The 15,786-nt window shown below is 40.0% G+C and overlaps 1 protein-coding gene across 3 annotated transcripts in view; it reads left to right on the top strand.

Moving 5' to 3' along the window:
• Positions 1 to 15,786, top strand: part of slc41a2b (solute carrier family 41 member 2b) — a 101,905-nt gene that overhangs the window by 74,014 nt on the left and 12,105 nt on the right. For all 3 annotated transcript variants that reach the window (XM_062066249.1, XM_062066251.1, XM_062066250.1), the window contains 2 exons: positions 6,106 to 6,237; positions 6,324 to 6,472. In XM_062066249.1, the coding sequence (XP_061922233.1) occupies positions 6,106 to 6,237; positions 6,324 to 6,472 (281 nt within the window). The remainder of the gene's footprint in view (positions 1 to 6,105; positions 6,238 to 6,323; positions 6,473 to 15,786) is intronic.

The following is a 15,786-nucleotide window of genomic DNA, read 5'->3' as shown; positions in this document are numbered from 1 at the left end:
TCGACTTTATTAATACTATTAAGGATATTTTCTTGATGCTAACAAATAGCACCAAAGACGCTATAATGTGGTCGTCCTTTTCCAATAAAGCACTTGTCTTTCCTGCACAACAACTAAGCTTTTAGTTTGTTGTGAAAATGGACAACAAAAATACGGTGGATTGGAGCAACAATCACAATATTAATTACTAGGACTTAACAGGATGTTAGTTCATTTTCACAAGCAGGTCTTCTAGTTATATTTAGGCATAGCAACCGCAAAAGAACACAAACTAATACTATCCCTTGTCATTTCTTTACGTTTAGTTCTGCTCTCAAACATTACTAATATAGTAGAGAATAACATGGATTGCATCACAGAAAGTTTCTCAAACAAATCAAATGTTCAAACATTTTGCAAAGTCATCACTGCAGACACCAGCATGGTCCGATTGTATTCCACAAGATGATGAAAGTGATTATTTTTAAGAGGTATTTCCTTTTATTTCCTGACTTTATTACCTTCATGAACCACTCCTATGAAAGTTATTTCCTATCTCTTTATTTGTAGACTGGAACACCCAAGAAATACAACAGCATTACAACATTTTGTGCTCAAACTCTACATTCACTTTTGCTTGTTTTAATGCGACGCTCAAGCTGCTTGACCATCGTGTCAATTAAAGAAGAAAAACGAATGTGATGTCATATGTAACCCAGCAATACATGATAGGCCTGCATATAGTCAATGTGAACACAGTACAAACAAAATGCTGTTTTGCCTTAAAGAGTTTGTTGAAGAAACATTCTCATACTTTTAGATATGCATTTCTGCTTTTAATAATCAGCTATTTGCCATGCCGCTTGTTCACCTTTGATTCTACTCAACAAGAACTCTTTAAAGATGCAGAACGCTACAAAATGACCTTGTTTTCATATCAAAATGTTCTAAAGGATGCATGCACTTTTACTCCAATCAGCCAAATAATATGCTAATGCATTTTTCATTTTTTGTCTGACCTTTTCTCACAAGTAAGTGTTGGGCAAGATGTATCATTTGTTCATAGTTCAGGCTGCCCCTAAAGTCTGCATAGAGTTCAGATACGTTGGAAATGGAATGATTTGAGAATATGTTCGGCACCACCTTTTAGTGCCTGTGAATGTAGTTTGTTCTTACAAACCTCTACAGTGGCTGGTCTGCCAGAGAATAAGAAGACATTGCAAGTTGGATGAGTGTTAAAGGCCTACTGAAACCCACTACTACCGACCACGCAGTCTGATAGTTTATATATCAATGATGAAATCTTAACATTGCAACACATGCCAATACGGCCGGGTTAGATTAGTAAAGTGCAATTTTAAATTTCCCGCGAAATATCCTGCTGAAAACGTCTCGGTATGATGACGTTTGCGCGTGACGTCACAGATTGTAGCGGACATTTTGGAACACCATCGTGGCCAGCTATTAAGTCGTCTGTTTTCATCGCAAAATTCCATAGTATTCTGGACATCTGTGTTGGTGAATCTTTTGCAATTTCTTTAATGAACAATGAAGACAGCAAAGAAGGAAGCTGTAGGTGGGAAGCGGTGTATTAGCGGCCGGCTTCAGCAACACAAACACGTAGCCGGTGTTTCATTGTTTACATTCCCGAAATGTGACAGTCAAGCTTTACCATTGGCCTGTGGAGAACTGGGACAACAGAGACTCTTACCAGGAGGACTTTGAGTTGGATACACGTTACCGTGAGTACGCAGCTGCGGCTTTCAAACATTTGATCGCTTGCCCGTACGTGCGTGCCGCTATGTGCATGTCACATACGTAACTTGGGGGACTTTGGGGAAATATATGTGCTGTATGAACTTTGCGGAGGTGAATGGTACTTTGGGCTGTGGGATTGAGTGTGTTGTGCGGGTGTTTGATTTGTATTGGCGGGTTATATGGACGGGAGGGGGGAGGTGTTTGTTATGCGGGATTAATTTGTGGCATATTAAATACAAGCCTGGTTGTGTTGTGGCTAATAGAGTATATATATGTCTTGTGTTTATTTACTGTTTTAGTCATTCCCAGCTGAATATCAGGTCCCACCCGCCTCTCACAGCATCTTCCCTATCTGAATCGCTTCCACTGCCCTCTAATCCTTCACTCTCACTTTCCTCATCCACAAATCTTTCATCCTCGCTCAAATTAATGGGGTAATCGTCGCTTTCTCGGTCCGAATCGGTCTCGCTGCTGGTGGCCATGATTGTAAACAATGTGCAGATGTGAGGAGCTCCACAACCTGTGACGTCACGCTACTTCCGGTACAGGCAAGGCTTTTTTATCAGCGACCAAAAGTTGCGAACTTTATTGTCGATGTTCTCTACTAAATCCTTTCAGCAAAAATATGGCAATATCGCGAAATGATCAAGTATGACACATAGAATGGACCTGCTATCCCCGTTTAAATAAGAAAATCTCATTTCAGTAGGCCTTTAACAACTTAGCAATATTGAACTGTTTTTAGCAATTAGTCGGACTCCTCAAGGTACTCTTTTGAAAACAAATCTGGCGAAGATCTGTCGTTCTCCTCAAAGTCTCGCAGCCCTGACATTATTTGTGAAATGTAAAATGTGATTGCTAAAAGAAGCGACGGAAGAACACCAAGTTGTCATTCTGAGCATATTTGTTTTACTTTTCATGAGTTGTTCTCACTTTTTGTCACATTTTGTCTAACCTTCAGTGTGCAGTCACAGCGTCACGGCCAATTATGCAAATTAGACGAGTGGAGCCTGCGGCTTAATTTGACTCAACACGGGGAACCTTACCTGGCCCGGACACGGAAAGGATTGACAGATTGATGTGCCGAAGTTACGGATCTGTCTTGCCGACTTCCCTTACCCGCCTTGTTCTAACATGCCAATGTGTTCCATTGTTGTCACACATTTCTTAAACCTTCCAAAGCTGCTTTCCTTCTATTGTTAGCATCCCCACTTTTCCCTCCAGACAGCAATTTGCTGCTGATGACATTTTAATCTTAGCTCATCATCATCCCAGACGACGTATTTGTCTACTTACAGATAAATGATTTCTTCGTATTATATTTCATCTAGACGTGTCGTGTCACATTGATGTAACCACCAGACCCTCCCCAGACTCCTCATCCTCACTCCTGTCAGACCCGCTGACCCGAATAAGACAAATTTGCCTCCAACCCTCAACCCCAACACCCCTAATGATTTATTTAGACGGCACCAGGCGCATTTCATTGCAGAATACCCCAGAATTGTTGCTAATATTACTGTATATCATGTAAGGTCATACATGGAAATGAAAAACTGACACATTTGCTAGTACTCTATTACTCAGTCCTTACTTTATTCCTTAGTTATTTTACCCCTTACACCCATTGCACCTGCCACAATTGCCTTGACTCCATCATGTATGAAATATTACTACATTATTGTATCACTTGTAAGAATATTGACATTTTGAACAACTTTTATTGTAAAGTTAATATGGGCGCTTAAAGAAATCGATTCGCATCTTAAACGCGATTGTTATTTGAATGGATTTTTTTAACAATCAGGCCATCTTTGTGCTTACGCTGTGCATATATTGAATACATCAGCAGCCAAGATGAGCTTAGAGGCCGTACTCTGGCTCCCGCACATACTGGGAGACAAATACAAACCCTGTTTCCATATGAGTTGGGAAATTGTGTTAGATGTAAATATAAACGGAATACAATTATTTGCAAATCCTTTTCAACCCATATTCAGTTGAATGCACTACAAAGACAACATATTTGATGTTCAAACTCATAAACTTTATTTTTTTTTTGCAAATAATAATTAACTTTAGAAGGAGACACGTTTTTTAAGCTTCTCAGGTGGAATTCTTTCCCATTCTTGCTTGATGTACAGCTTAAGTTGTTCAACAGTCCGGGGGTCTCAGTTGTGGTATTTTAGGCTTCATAATGCGCCACACATTTTCAATGGGAGACAGGTCTGGACTACAGGCAGGCCAGTCTAGTACCCGCACTCTTTTACAATGAAGCCACGTTGATGTAACACGTGGCTTGGCATTGTCTTGCTGAAATAAGCAGGGGCGTCCATGGTAACATTGCTTGGATGGCAACATATGTTGCTCCAAAACCTGTATGTACCTTTCAGCATTAATGGCGCCTTCACAGACGTGTAAGTTACCCATGTCTTGGGCACTAATACACCCCCATACCATCACAGATGCTGGCTTTTACACTTTGCGCCTATAACAGTCCGGATGGTTCTTTTCCTCTTTGGTCCGGAGGACACAACGTCCACAGATTCCAAAAACAATTTGAAATGTGGACTCGTCAGACCACAGAACACTTTTCCACTTTGTATCAGTCCATCTTAGATGAGCTCAGGCCCAGCGAAGCCGACGGCGTTTCTGGGTGTTGTTGATAAATGGCTTTGGCTTTGCATAGTAGAGTTTTAACTTGCACTTACAGATGTAGCGACCAACTGTAGTTACTGACAGTGGGTTTCTGAAGTGTTCCTGAGCCCATGTGGTGATATCCTTTACACACTGATGTCGCTTGTTGATGCAGTACAGCCTGAGGGATCGAAAGTCACGGGCTTAGCTGCTTACGTGCAGTGATTTCTCCAGATTCTCTGAACCCTTTGATGATATTACGGACCGTAGATGGTGAAATCCCTAAATTCCTTGCAATAGCTGCTTGAGAAATGTTTTTCTTAAACTGTTCAACAATTTGCTCACGCATTTGTTGACAAAGTGGTGACCCTCGCCTCATCCTTGTTTGTGATGAGCATTTCATGGAAGCTGCTTTTATACCCAATCATGGCACCCACCTGTTCCCAATTTGCCTGTTGACCTGTGGGATGTTCCAAATAAGTGTTTGATGAGCATTCCTCAACTTTATCAGTATTTATTGCCACCTTTCCCAACTTCTTTGTCACGTGTTGCTGGCATCAAATTCTAAAGTTAATTATTATTTGCAACAAAAAAAAATGTTTATCAGTTTGAACATCAAATATGTTGTCTTTGTAGCATATTCAACTGAATATGGGTTGAAAATGATTTGCAAATCATTGTATTCCGTTTACACACAATTTCCCAACTCATATGGAAACGGGGTTTGTATATTGTACATACAAATGCACATATAGACTAACATGCACACAATTATTCATACATATATACGTACATACGCGCACACATACACTACCGTTCAAAAGTTTGGGGTCACCCAAACAATTTTGTGGAATAGCCTTCATTTCTAAGAACAAGAATAGACTGTCGAGTTTCAGATGAAAGTTCTCTCTTTCTGGCCATTTTAAGCGTTTAATTGACCCCACAAATGTGATGCTCCAGAAACTCAATCTGCTCAAAGGAAGGTCAGTTTTGTAGCTTCTGTAACGAGCTAAACTGTTTTCAGATGTGTGAACATGATTGCACAAGGGTTTTCTAATCATCAATTAGCCTTCTGAGCCAATGAGCAAACACATTGTACCATTAGAACACTGGAGTGATAGTTGCTGGAAATGGGCCTCTATACACCTATGTAGATATTGCACCAAAAACCAGACATTTGCAGCTAGAATAGTCATTTACCACATTAGCAATGTATAGAGTGTATTTTTTTAAAGTTAAGACTAGTTTAAGTTATCTTCATTGAAAAGTACAGTGCTTTTCCTTCAAAAATAAGGACATTTCAATGTGACCCCAAACTTTTGAACGGTAGTGTAGGTACCTACGCTCCCACATACATACACAAATACAGTACATACCAGTGGTGGGACCAAGTCATTGTTTTGCAAGTCATAAGAAAGTCTCAAGTCTTTGCAATATTATCACATTTAGGTCATGTAAATATGTAAATGTCATGATCAACAACTTGGTCGTGATTCATTTCAATTGAGTAAAAAACAAAAACCTGACCGTATTGGAAGTTATTGTACTTTATATGATGGTGTGGTGTATGAAGAGTAAACAGTATTGGACTGAGCACACAGCCTTGTGGTACTCCACCACTAATCTTTGTACTATAGAGCTTGTAACGGGACCAATCCGCACTGCTCTTGTTCTATATAAGGACACGCTTGAAACTCAGGTGCTGTAATAATCTACCTGTATCATTTTTAGGTATCGGAGGTAATTTGGTGGCGATTCAGTCCAGCCGGATCTCCACCTGCCTGCACTTCCACTGCGCCCCCGGGGAGGTTCCTGATGAGGCCAAGGGCTGCTACTACCCTTGTCGCACCTTCTACGGGACGGGTACGTCTTTTACAGCCATGATGGATCGATTGGACTCGATTCAACCCGTTAACATTTGTCTCCACTCTTTTGGGACATTTCACCAGGAGCTAATCACCGGTCCGCTCAGGTGCTCCTCCTCCTGGTGATCCCCGGTCACATAATTTTCCTCTACACCATTCACCTGATGAAGAGCGGACACACGACTCTGACGCCCATCTTCATGTCTGTCTACCTGTCGGCTGCACTGCTGCAGGTAAGCATGCTTTCATTGGTAAGAGGCACATACGGTGGACCCTCGATTTACGGACTGAACTGGTTCTTGAACATGGTTTGTGTCCAGGGACGTATTTCCTGAGTTTATAAACATAATATACATTTTTTTAAATGTTGTGATGCTAAAAAATATCGATGTAATCATAGTAGTATCGACTACATACGCTCCTGTACTTGGTATCATTACAGTGAATGTCAGGTTTAGAGCCACCAATGGCGTTTGTTTTGTATAGTGAAACATGTTTAGCTATTCCTCGTCCCGCAGGGATGATACTTGTAAGAAACATACTTTATTTGTCACTATGGAAACGAGGATTAGTGATTTAGAAGTAGCTAAAACACTGCAGACTGGGTATTAGCCGCTTGCTAGCTAGCCACGTCTTAAAGCACCTCTTCCTGAGGGCGTTTCAGTGTTGTAGCTTCAACTTTATTGCTAGTTTTTAAGCCAAAATGAGTCTGTTCTCCCTTTTCTGTCTACACACTGTGTCTGATTGTAAGTACTCAGTGAAGGTGCGCTGCCGAACACGCTCCTCTGCTCGTAAACCAGCAATGTCACGACGTGAAGACAATGCGCCGTCATGCCCGTTAAAAAAAGGGAGGGCGCAAACCGCTACTTTTTAGAGGCGGTATAGTACCGAAAATGATTCATTAGTATCGCGGTACTATACTAGTACCAGTATACCGTACAACCCTAATATATATATATATATATATATATATATATATATATATATATATATATATATATATATATATATATATATATATATATACTGTGTTCCTAATTATTATGCAAAGTACAATTTACTCAAATTTTCATAAATAATTGATGCAAATGTCAGTCAGTACAATTTCCAAGTCATCAGCCGTTAGAGTTGAATTCAAATTTCATTTAACAAATCTCGAAATGATAACATTATTTTTACGATAAATAAATACAATAAATAACTCAAAGTCCACTGTCCCAAGTTATTAAGCACAACAGCGTTTCAAGACATTTTATAGGCTGTAAAGAACTCAAAAGGGTCAAATGTTGAATTTGTAGCATTATAAGACCATATAAATGACAAATATTTTTGATTAAAATAACTTTTGATAAAACAGGGTGAGTTACATGTTAATACAGGACCCTTTGCTTGATATCACCCTTGCATTCATTGAAGTTGTGAGTTCTTGGACAGTTCCAGCTGGGGCTGGGCGATATGGCCTTTTATTAATATCTCGATATATTTAGGCCATGTCATGATACACGATATATATCTCAATATTTTGCCTTAGCCTTGAATTAACACTTGATGCATATAATCACAGCAGTATGATGGTTCTATGTGTCTACATTAAAACATTCTTGTTCATACTGCATAATGCAATAATGTGGAACATCACTTTTAAGCAGTTTTCCTTTGATTGGGCTCACCTGGGAGACTATCACAGGTGTCTGAGATCGATGTCAATGATCTACAGAGCCTTGGGACGCAATACCATCCATGAATGTGATGGAAAAACAAAAAAATATAGGTTTTTGCAAAATAATTTGTAACACGGTGTATATTTATATATAATAAAGGGGTAATGGCTCAGCAATCTCTTTTTTTATATCCAAACAGCACAACATCAACATTAAGCTTAAATGTCAACGCGTGTGCACACACCAAAGTCCCTTTGATGCTCTCCAAAACGTTACCATGTTGCTACAATAAAAAACAAAAAAAAGGAAATTCCTTTTAAACTTTGTGTTGGCAAATATGTTTTTTTTACTGGGAGTTTCGGAGTGATAAACGAGCAGTGGCTTCACCTTACAGTCACCGCTAGCATTAGCACAAACTAGCAATGTGAAGCGATCCCTCATCGCCCTGTGTCCCGGTAGTCCCTTCTCCTCAGGTATAAACTAAGTCTACCGTGGCATCTTTAAGTCCAGTCTCGTCACTATCAAGACTTGCTGATAAAATCCTTGAAGTCCTACTCTTACGCCTCGCCACGCCGCTCCGTGCTGTAAATGCCGGTCCTCTTTTTAAACTTTTTGAACCACACTAGTCTCGCTTTAAAATGTTATTGTCATCTCTGTACATCAAGTCACCATATAAATGGCGTCTTGTCCAGATTTGGTCGCGCTCTACCTTCTGCATTTGTTATCCGATTCAAACCGTTCCAACTTCAAACTGTTCAGCCTATTCGGGAATCGCAGGCTTTCCCTTGACAAATTCCAAAAATTCCCAGATTTCCCAGAATTCCGGGTTTTCCGGGACATTTTTCCCATTTAAAATGAATTGGCCATTTTTCAAACTTCCACGATTTCCACATTTTTCAACCGATTCAAACCATTCCACCTTCAACACATTCCACTCATCCTGGAAATTCAAACTATCATTTTCCAAGTATAAACAAATTCCAGGAATTCCCAGAATTCCTGTTTATTCAAACTCTTTTTTTCACCCTTTTTTCTGTCGACTACCCCTTCCACATTTTTCAACCCACTTCAACTGTTCCACCGTCAAATCATTCCACTTAATCAGGACAAAAAAACTAAGGTATTTTTTTTATCTGGAAAAATTCCCGGTTTTCCCGAAATTCCAGGAACACCATTTCTCAATTGAAAATGTTACTACTTCAACATTTCTCGACCGTTTTTCAAAAATCCAACACCAACCATTCAGAATATTCACATTTTTTAAAAAATTCCCGCTTTTTCACGAAATTCCCATTGAAAAGAATGGAACATTTTTCAAAGTTCCACAACTCCCACATTTTTTATCCAATTCAAACCATTCCAACTTCAAAATATTCAGCCTGTTCAGGAATTGTGTGCTCACTTTCAACAATTATTAAAACAAATTCCCGGATTTCCTAGAATTCCCAGTTTTTAGGGACATTTTCCTCATTCAAAATGAATTATCCATTTATCAAACTTTTACATTTTTCAACCGATTCAAACCATTCCACCTTCAAAACATTCAATTCATCCTGGAAATTCAAACAACCATTTTTCCACGTTCAATAAATTTCCAGGAATTCCTGTTTTTTTCTAACCTTATTTCCAACCTTTTTTAGTGCGATGACTCCTTTCACATTTTTCAACCCATTTCAACCGTTCCGCTGTCAAAACATTCCTCTTAGTCAGGACAAAAAAGCCAAGTTGGTTTAAGAACTTGAAAAAATCCCGGTTTTCCCGAAATTCTGTAATACCATTTTTCAATTATAAAACTGTTACCCATTTCTTGACGAATTTAAACAATTCCAACACCAACCAGCAGTTTTTCAACCTGGTTTTGCACTTTCTTACCATCCGTGCAAATATATTGTAACCCTTTGACAAAGTCAGCAACCCGTATTTGCTATGGTTGCAATTGTGGACGAGTTTCTTCCGCAATAGCCAGCCAAAAAAGCAACGCGTCTGCCATTTCCGTACTCTTCGCAAATAGTCTTTTATAAGACCACAGCGGGTCCCTCCTTTTTTCCAGGCTGGATTGTTGGCTTTTTTGAACCCATATCAGATAGGATAGGATAGGTCTTTATTGTCATTGCACAACTACAACAAAACAATGTTTTCAGCACAAACCCGTTCAAGATTAGACAAACAAACAGTGTACAGCAGGGGTGTCCAAACTTTTTCCACTGAGGGCCGCACACGGAAAAATTAAAGCATGTGGGGGCCATTTTGATATTTTTCATTTTCAAACAATAACAAAATATATGGATATTTAATTTATTTTACCTTTAGAGGTCCCGGGGACCATAAAGGTCATTAAAATGTTAAAAAATAAGTCAGATTATTATTTTTTCAAATTATTTAACGCTTACAGTAAATCTCTATATCAACTTCAAGTTGATATAAAGTAATACAAATGAAAAAAAAAAAGATTTATGGCTTTTCTGTCAAAAACAACTTAGTTTTTTTATAGTAAAACTGAAATATGCAGTATTTAGTAATTAGAGCCCTAAAAGATCAATAATGCAGGACACCATTGATTTTAATTATTTCATATTTTTGAGTAATTACAGTGAAAAGATAAATAAAAAATCACTAAATATATTTGGGATCCAAAAGGTGCCCCACTCATAAAGTGATACATTTTTATTAGGTTTTTCTTTTACTTTCAACACTTAAGTTACGAGATCAACTTCAGATATATCTGTCGATTTTATGCTGGAACTATTATTTTGTTTGTTTTATGCGCTTTTGTCAAAGAAAACTTTGATGTTTTTATACAGCTACTACACAATATATGCAATATTTACCACATAAAACATTTTAAAGTGAAATATTTGAAGTAATTGTAGCCCTGAAAATAATTCATTATAACATGGATTTTTTGTCATTATTTTATTTTTTTGAGCAATGGCAAAAAAAGAAAAATAAAGAAAGACAAAAGAAAAAAAAAACAGCCTGCATGGCAGCTTTTGTGTCAACATTGCAACATTTTCTCATTAGATTTCACCTCATTCCACTTTTTTTAATGTTATTTTTTATTTTTACAACAGTATTTACAGAATGTGTGGCGGGCGGGTAAACAATTAGCTGCGGGCCGCACTTTGGACACCCCTGGTGTACAGGGTTACAGAACAGGAACGCTGATGGGTCGCCACAAGGCGCCCCGTAAAAGATGGGAAAAAGGTAAACGCTGGGGAAGGATGAGTAAAAAAATAAAATCTAGACTGGGCTCCCAAGGGGGCCCATTCTGGACTGGGAAAAAACCTCCAAAGCAAAGCACATAAACATATTACAACGTACATCTCGAGATATCTAGCAACAGAGGGGAGGGAGTGCGTGGTCATGGTGGTAGGCCGCAGCTCTCAGGCGCTGCTCATCCGTCCATCACCCCTATGGGATTTGCGTCGAGGACGTTGGATTGGGGGTGGGGTATGTGTGTGTGGCGTATATTTTTTTGTGGATGCATGTTTGTGTGTAAGCCTGCAGTGTGTCTCTGTTCCGCGGCCTTGATGTCGTGCAACCGATAAGTCCAAAGTCAACAACAACAGGTGTGTGTCCATGAGAGACAAGAAGGGAGTTTGTTGTGTCTTCGCTGCACTGTCCTTCGGGAGAGTCTCGAAGCCAGGGAAACAATCCAAGTTAGAATGTTTTGTATACGAGTGAAAATATAATGTGCTTTTCACTCTAAATTGTCCATGACTGGTCCTCAAACCAGGCAGACAGTCCGATGTGATCCAAAATCAAAAGTGTCCACAGTTCTTCCCGCAGGGTTTCCCACACATTCATTTATTTGTGGCTGCCTGCCACGAAAGAATTACGTCCGCCACAAATAAAAAAATAATAACAATAATAATAATTTTTTTTTAAAAATTAGAATTTTTTTTTTTTTTTTTTTTTTGGTCCTCTCTAGCTTCTCAGGCAAATCATATAGTTGATGTAGATTCCCATATCGGCTGTTCAGATTTACTTTACAAAAGAGAAGTGTAGGATACTTCTCTTGTTGCCTTATTTGTATTTGACTTTATTAAATGTATTTATATTAGAAACACAACATGTGTATATAACAAAGGGTGCAAAGTCTGCAGGCAGTAGGAAACACATGGTTAAGTGTAGGGAGTAAAACTGATGGCAGTCTAAAGTTCAAGATTTTTGGAGCTCTTTGTTCAGTGGATCAGATGTTTGATGAAGCTCTGTGTCTATCTACCACCACTACTGTTTTCTGTTTATTTGTTACTGACTGTGGCAGGACACCTCTGCCTCTGTTTCACTTTATGTTGCTGGTAAATAATATGGTTGTAGTAGTAGGCTAAAGTTAAATTATTTAGTATGCACTAATTAAAGGGGCAGAGCTTTGAGACATTTTAGCTTTTATATTTTATAAGATATATTTTTTGTAAGAACCACAATTAATAAATATATTTCAGTGAATAACTTATTGTTCAAATCTGTATATAAATATGTACATAAAGTGTTGTAATTATATTGTAAAATGGATGGATGGACGTTTAAAACAAAACTGTTATTATTAATTAGTAAGTATACATTTTTTGAGCCTTTTTAGAGAAAATCAAATCATTGTAGTAAATTATGCAAATTACTCGATGATGTCATGGTGACCACGCCCATAGCCACGCCCCACCGCCACAGGTATCTTGGCAGTTTATGGGAAACACTGTCCCGCATCTTCCAATCAATTGTGGCAGCTTTGGGGTATTTTGAAGACTGCCAGCAACTTCCAATTTGTCGACAAACCAGAGCAACGCTTACTCCAATCAGCAGATGTCCTGTTGTCATAATTCCGAATAGATAGATATCTTCACGTCCTCGACTGAAAAGGGCACTCCTTCTTCTCCCAGGAGTCCGTCGTGTGTCCAGCAACAACCGCTCCGCCACGACAAGCAGGTTCCCCCAAACCCAAGATCTTGTCAATTTCGTTGAGGCCAGTTAAAAATTTCCAATGTTTAGATTTGGAGAGCAGTGCAAAAAGAGGCAACAAAAAAGTGAAGACAAGACAAAGAAGCAAGCAGGAGAGATAAGGGAGAGGAAAGGGGAGCGTCCGCCCTCGAGGAGTGCCAGTGAGAAAGTAACAAAATAGACAAAACTTGGTGAATGGCGAGAAAAGAAACAAGGATGTTTGTCCTGTACTGCACAGGAAGTGACATCCACAAAATGGCAGCATCTTACGGCTTCTAGCGGCACACAAGATGAATGAGTGAAGCGTTCGTGCACACAGACACACATTTGGCTTGATTTAAAGGCTTGTGAAGTGAATGTTTGCAAATAGAGGGATTCATAAATGCAGGCTCCATTGTACTGTACATAAGTAGTAATGTTGTTACATTTTTAGGCCAAAATCAATTTATTTTGAGACCGCATTGTTAACCCTTCACACTTGCTGTGTGGGAGAAGATGTACAGTATACGTGTGCATCATCTCATTCCTAGAGCTTTGTGGGTTCAGCCGATAAATGTGTGTGGTCTGTAGAGGGATTGCTTTGAGTTATGAGCAGGGGTCGGCAACCCAACATGTTGAAAAGGCCATATTGGACCAAAAATACAAAAAACAAATGTCTGGAGCTGCCTTATATAAGTGTTATAATGAAGGCAACACATTAAGTAAGTGTCTCAGAGACTCCTGGAAATTACTGGCTTAAAATTGTCAAAGGTATAGATGTGTGTGCCCAAGTTAAAGGAAAGTACAGGCTGTCTTCTTCTAATGGATTTATTACAATCTTTGCAAGCTGGGTAATGTTTGCTGTGGTCTGGAACAACATGGCACACAATCAGAAATGCAACCAATATTACATACAGATAACGTGTCATGAGGCGTGCAAGTATAAATTAAATACGCAGAGGACATAAGTAAAGGAAATTAAATGATCTCAAGCATACCTACAAACGAGGCATAATGATGCAATATGTACACACAGCTGGCCTAAATAGCATGTTAGCATGGATTATTAGCACTCCACACAAATCAATAACATCAACACAGCTCACCTTTGTGCATTCACACACAGCATACAACTTTTGGTGGACAAAATGAGACAAAGTAGCATAAAACACGTCTGTTCTGTGGCTTTTGAGTTATGAGCAGGGGTCGGCAACCCAACATGTTGAAAGAGCCATATTGGACCAAAAATACAAAAAACAAATGTCTGGAGCTGCCTTATATAAGTGTTATAATGAAGGCAACACATTAAGTAAGTGTCTCAGAGACTCCTGGAAATTACTGGCTTAAAATTGTCAAAGGTATAGATGTGTGTGCCCAAGTTAAAGGAAAGGACAAACTGTCTTCTTTTAATGGATTTAGTACAATCTTTGCAAGCTGGGTAAAGTTTGCTGTGGTCTGGAACAACATGGTAATGTTTCCTGTGGTCTGGAACAACATGGCACACAATCATAAATGCAGCCAATATTACATACAGATAATGTGTCATGAGACGTGCAAATATAAATTAAATACGCAGAGGACATAAGTAGAGGGAATTAAATGATCTCAAGCATACCTACAAACGAGGCATAATGATGCAATATGTGCACACAGCTAGCCTAAATAGTAGGGGTGTGGGAAAAAATCGATTCGAATTCAAATCGCCATTCTCACGTTGCACGATTCAGTATCAATTCTCATTTTTCAAAAATCTATTTTTTTAAATTTATTTTTTATTAATCAATCCAACAAAACAATACACAGCAATACCATAACAATGCAATCCAATTCCAAAACCAAACCCGACCCAGCAACACTCAGAACTGCAATAAACAGAGCAATTGAGAGGAGACACAAACACGACACAGAACAAACCAAAAGTAGTGAAACAAAAATGAATATTGTCAACAACAGTATCAATATTAGTAACAATTTCAACATAGCATCCATCCATCCATCCATCTTCTTCCGCTTATCCGAGGTCGGGTCGCGGGGGCAGCAGCCTAAGCAGGGAAACCCAGACTTCCCTCTCCCCAGCCACTTCGTCTAGCTCTTCCCGGGGGATCCCGAGGCGTTCCCAGGCCAGCCGGGAGACATGACCAGGACCAACTTGTCCTGGGTCTTCCCCGTGGCCTCCTACCGGTCGGACGTGCCCTAAACACCTCCCTAGGGAGGCGTTCGGGTGGCATCCTGACCAGATGCCCGAACCACCTCATCTGGCTCCTCTCGATGTGGAGGAGCAGTGGCTTTACTTTGAGCTCCTCCCGGATGACAGAGCTTCTCACCCTATCTCTAAGGGAGAGAACCGCCACCCGGCGGAGGAAACTCATTTCGGCCGCTTGTACCCGTGATCTTGTCCTTTCGGTCATAACCCAAAGCTCATGACCATAGGTGAGGATGGGAACGTAGATCGACCGGTAAATTGAGAGCTTTGCCTTGCGGCTCAGCTCCTTCTTCACCACAACGGACCGATACAGCGCCCGCATTACTGAAGACGCCGCACCGATCCGCCTGTCGATCTCACGAACCACTCTTCCCTCACTCGTGAACAAGACTCCGAGGTACTTGAACTCCTCCACTTGGGGCAAGATCTCCTCCCCAACCCGGAGATGGCACTCCACCCTTTTCCGGGCGAGAACCATGGACTCGGACTTGGAGGTGCTGATTCTCATCCCAGTCGCTTCACACTCAGCTGCGAACCGATCCAGTGAGAGCTGAAGATCCTGGCCAGATGAAGCCATCAGGACCACATCATCTGCAAAAAGCAGAGACCTAATCCCGCAGCCACCAAACCGGATCCCCTCAACGCCTTGACTGCGCCTAGAAATTCTGTCCATAAAAGTTATGAACAGAATCGGTGACAAAGGGCAGCCTTGGCGGAGTCCAACCCTCACTGGAAACGTGTCCGACTTACTGCCGGCAATGCGGACCAA

This window comes from Entelurus aequoreus, linkage group LG12, assembly GCF_033978785.1.
Source record: "Entelurus aequoreus isolate RoL-2023_Sb linkage group LG12, RoL_Eaeq_v1.1, whole genome shotgun sequence".
In the NCBI taxonomy this organism is placed as follows: Eukaryota; Metazoa; Chordata; class Actinopteri; order Syngnathiformes; family Syngnathidae; genus Entelurus; species Entelurus aequoreus.
This window is presented reverse-complemented; position numbering and strand designations above follow the sequence as displayed.